Source organism: Ochotona curzoniae, unplaced genomic scaffold (genome assembly GCF_017591425.1).
Source record: "Ochotona curzoniae isolate NIBS_2020 unplaced genomic scaffold, NIBS_Ocur_1.0 scaffold_3223, whole genome shotgun sequence".
In the NCBI taxonomy this organism is placed as follows: domain Eukaryota; kingdom Metazoa; phylum Chordata; class Mammalia; order Lagomorpha; family Ochotonidae; genus Ochotona; species Ochotona curzoniae.
This window is the reverse complement of record NW_024467108.1, coordinates 1,078,511-1,080,323: the sequence shown is the minus strand read 5'-3', so window position 1 is coordinate 1,080,323 and position 1,813 is coordinate 1,078,511. Positions and strand designations below refer to the sequence as shown.

At 41.0% G+C, this 1,813-nt stretch overlaps 1 protein-coding gene across 1 annotated transcript; it reads right to left on the bottom strand.

Annotated features, from left to right (window-relative positions):
• Positions 1–714: 714 nt before the first annotated feature.
• Positions 715–1,683, bottom strand: LOC121145283 (olfactory receptor 51G2-like). Its single transcript, XM_040964012.1, has one exon. It carries the CDS (start codon positions 1,681–1,683, stop codon positions 715–717), a length of 969 nt encoding a protein of 322 aa, XP_040819946.1.
• Between the last annotated feature and the right edge of the window lie 130 nt (positions 1,684–1,813).

Genomic DNA, 1,813 nt, shown 5'->3' with positions numbered 1-1,813 from the left:
GTATATTAGAAATAATATTCCTATCTTGGGTCCTAGTGTCAGTCACACCAATCCCTGCATTATTTTTTCTTAAATTCTCTTTTTATTAGCAATCCTGCTAGAATTGATAATAGCAGCTTTACTTCATCCAACTATACTAGAAAAAAACTTCCTGCCAACACACCAGACTGTTCCAATCTACACTGATTATTAGGATGTCATAATTTATTTGGCACAGAGAACTGGATACAGGCAATAAGGAGACTGTAATGTGTGGACAAAACTGGACTGATAAATAATCATGGTAGAAAGTTTGAAGGAGGTTTTGTTTTACAGAAAGCAAAAGAGAAAATCAAAGTTATGTTTTATAAGACATAGAAGAAAAGTGAGATTAAAATCAAATGTAAAAGGAGATTCACAAGATAAACTTAAGCAATAGTTATAAACTTAAACTATATAAACCACACTTTGTGCAATTTGTAACACTACAATTTCCGAGGAAATTTCACTCCTTGGTTATGTTTATATCTATATTATAAGGGGGTTCAAAAAGGTCATGGGATGTGCAATTAGAAGATCATCACAATATAAACTTTTAAAAATGTTGCTTAAATGTTTCATAATAGCCATATTCTATAGCTATTTGAAGACTCCTAACACAGATATGAAGCGAGAATTGGATTTGTGTCCATTTAGTTTTGCATTCATTTCCAAAGTTTACGGCATCACTGCGGCTTAGACCTCTTCTGATCCTTTTTTGATACAGAGCTTCAGGATTTTGTCTCGAATCTGCTTGGTTTTCACCACATACACGATAGGGTTCATCACAGGAGGAATGAGGAAATGCATGTTGGCGATGGCCACGTAGATGTGTGAAGGAAGTCTTGGCCCGAAGCGGTGCAGCATGGACAGACAGATCATGGGTGTGAAGAAGAGGATCACAGCACACAGGTGGGAGATGCAGGTGTTGAGAGCCTTGAGACGCCCACCACCAGATGCTATGCCCAGGACAGTTTTCAGGATCAACACATATGAAAGGAGAATGAGGATAAAATCGAGTCCCATAGTGGACAGCACCACAAAGAGTCCAAAGGCACTATTGATCCTAGTATTGGAGCAGGATAGCCTGATGATGTCAGGATGTAGACAATAAGAATGAGAAAGAACATTGGAGCGACAGAAATGCAGCCTCTTCAAGAGGATAGGGAGGGGCACCTGCACAGTCAGTGTTCGGACAACAATAACCAAACCTATTCTGGCAATTATGGGACTGGTGAGGATGGAAGAATAATGCAGTGGACGAGAAATGGCCACATATCGGTCAAAAGCCATTACCAAGATGATTGCTGACTCCAAAACCTGGAAAGTATGAATAAAGAACATCTGGGTGAAGCAAGCCAAAAATGTCAGCTCTCGAGCATCCAGCCAGAAGATCCTCAACATGGTGGGGAAAGTGGAAAGGGACAGACCCAGGTCAGAAGCAGCTAGCATGGCCAAGAAGAGGTACATAGGCATATGGAGGGTTGGCTCCTGCCAGATAACTGTCATGATGGTCATATTGCCCACCAAGGTCATGAAGAACATAATACAGAAGGGTATAGAAATCCAGACGTGCCCAGACTCCAGCCCAGGAATACCTGTCACCAGGAAGGTGGAGAAGAGGAAGCTGGTACTGTTAGAGGAGTCATGATGCCAGGGCTGCATGTCTTTCCTGGGAGTAAATGTGTTGTCCCTGAAAGAGATGTTGTTATTTGACTTAGACCTTTATCTGACTGCACATCATCACGTTAATATGAGGTTACAATGTTTCCCAACATATAGCACAAGAAGCTGT

Excerpts from the sequence above, each read along its gene's own strand:
- LOC121145283 (XM_040964012.1), bottom strand. The coding sequence starts at position 1,683 with ATGCAGCCCTGGCATCATGACTCCTCTAACAGTACCAGCTTCCTCTTC.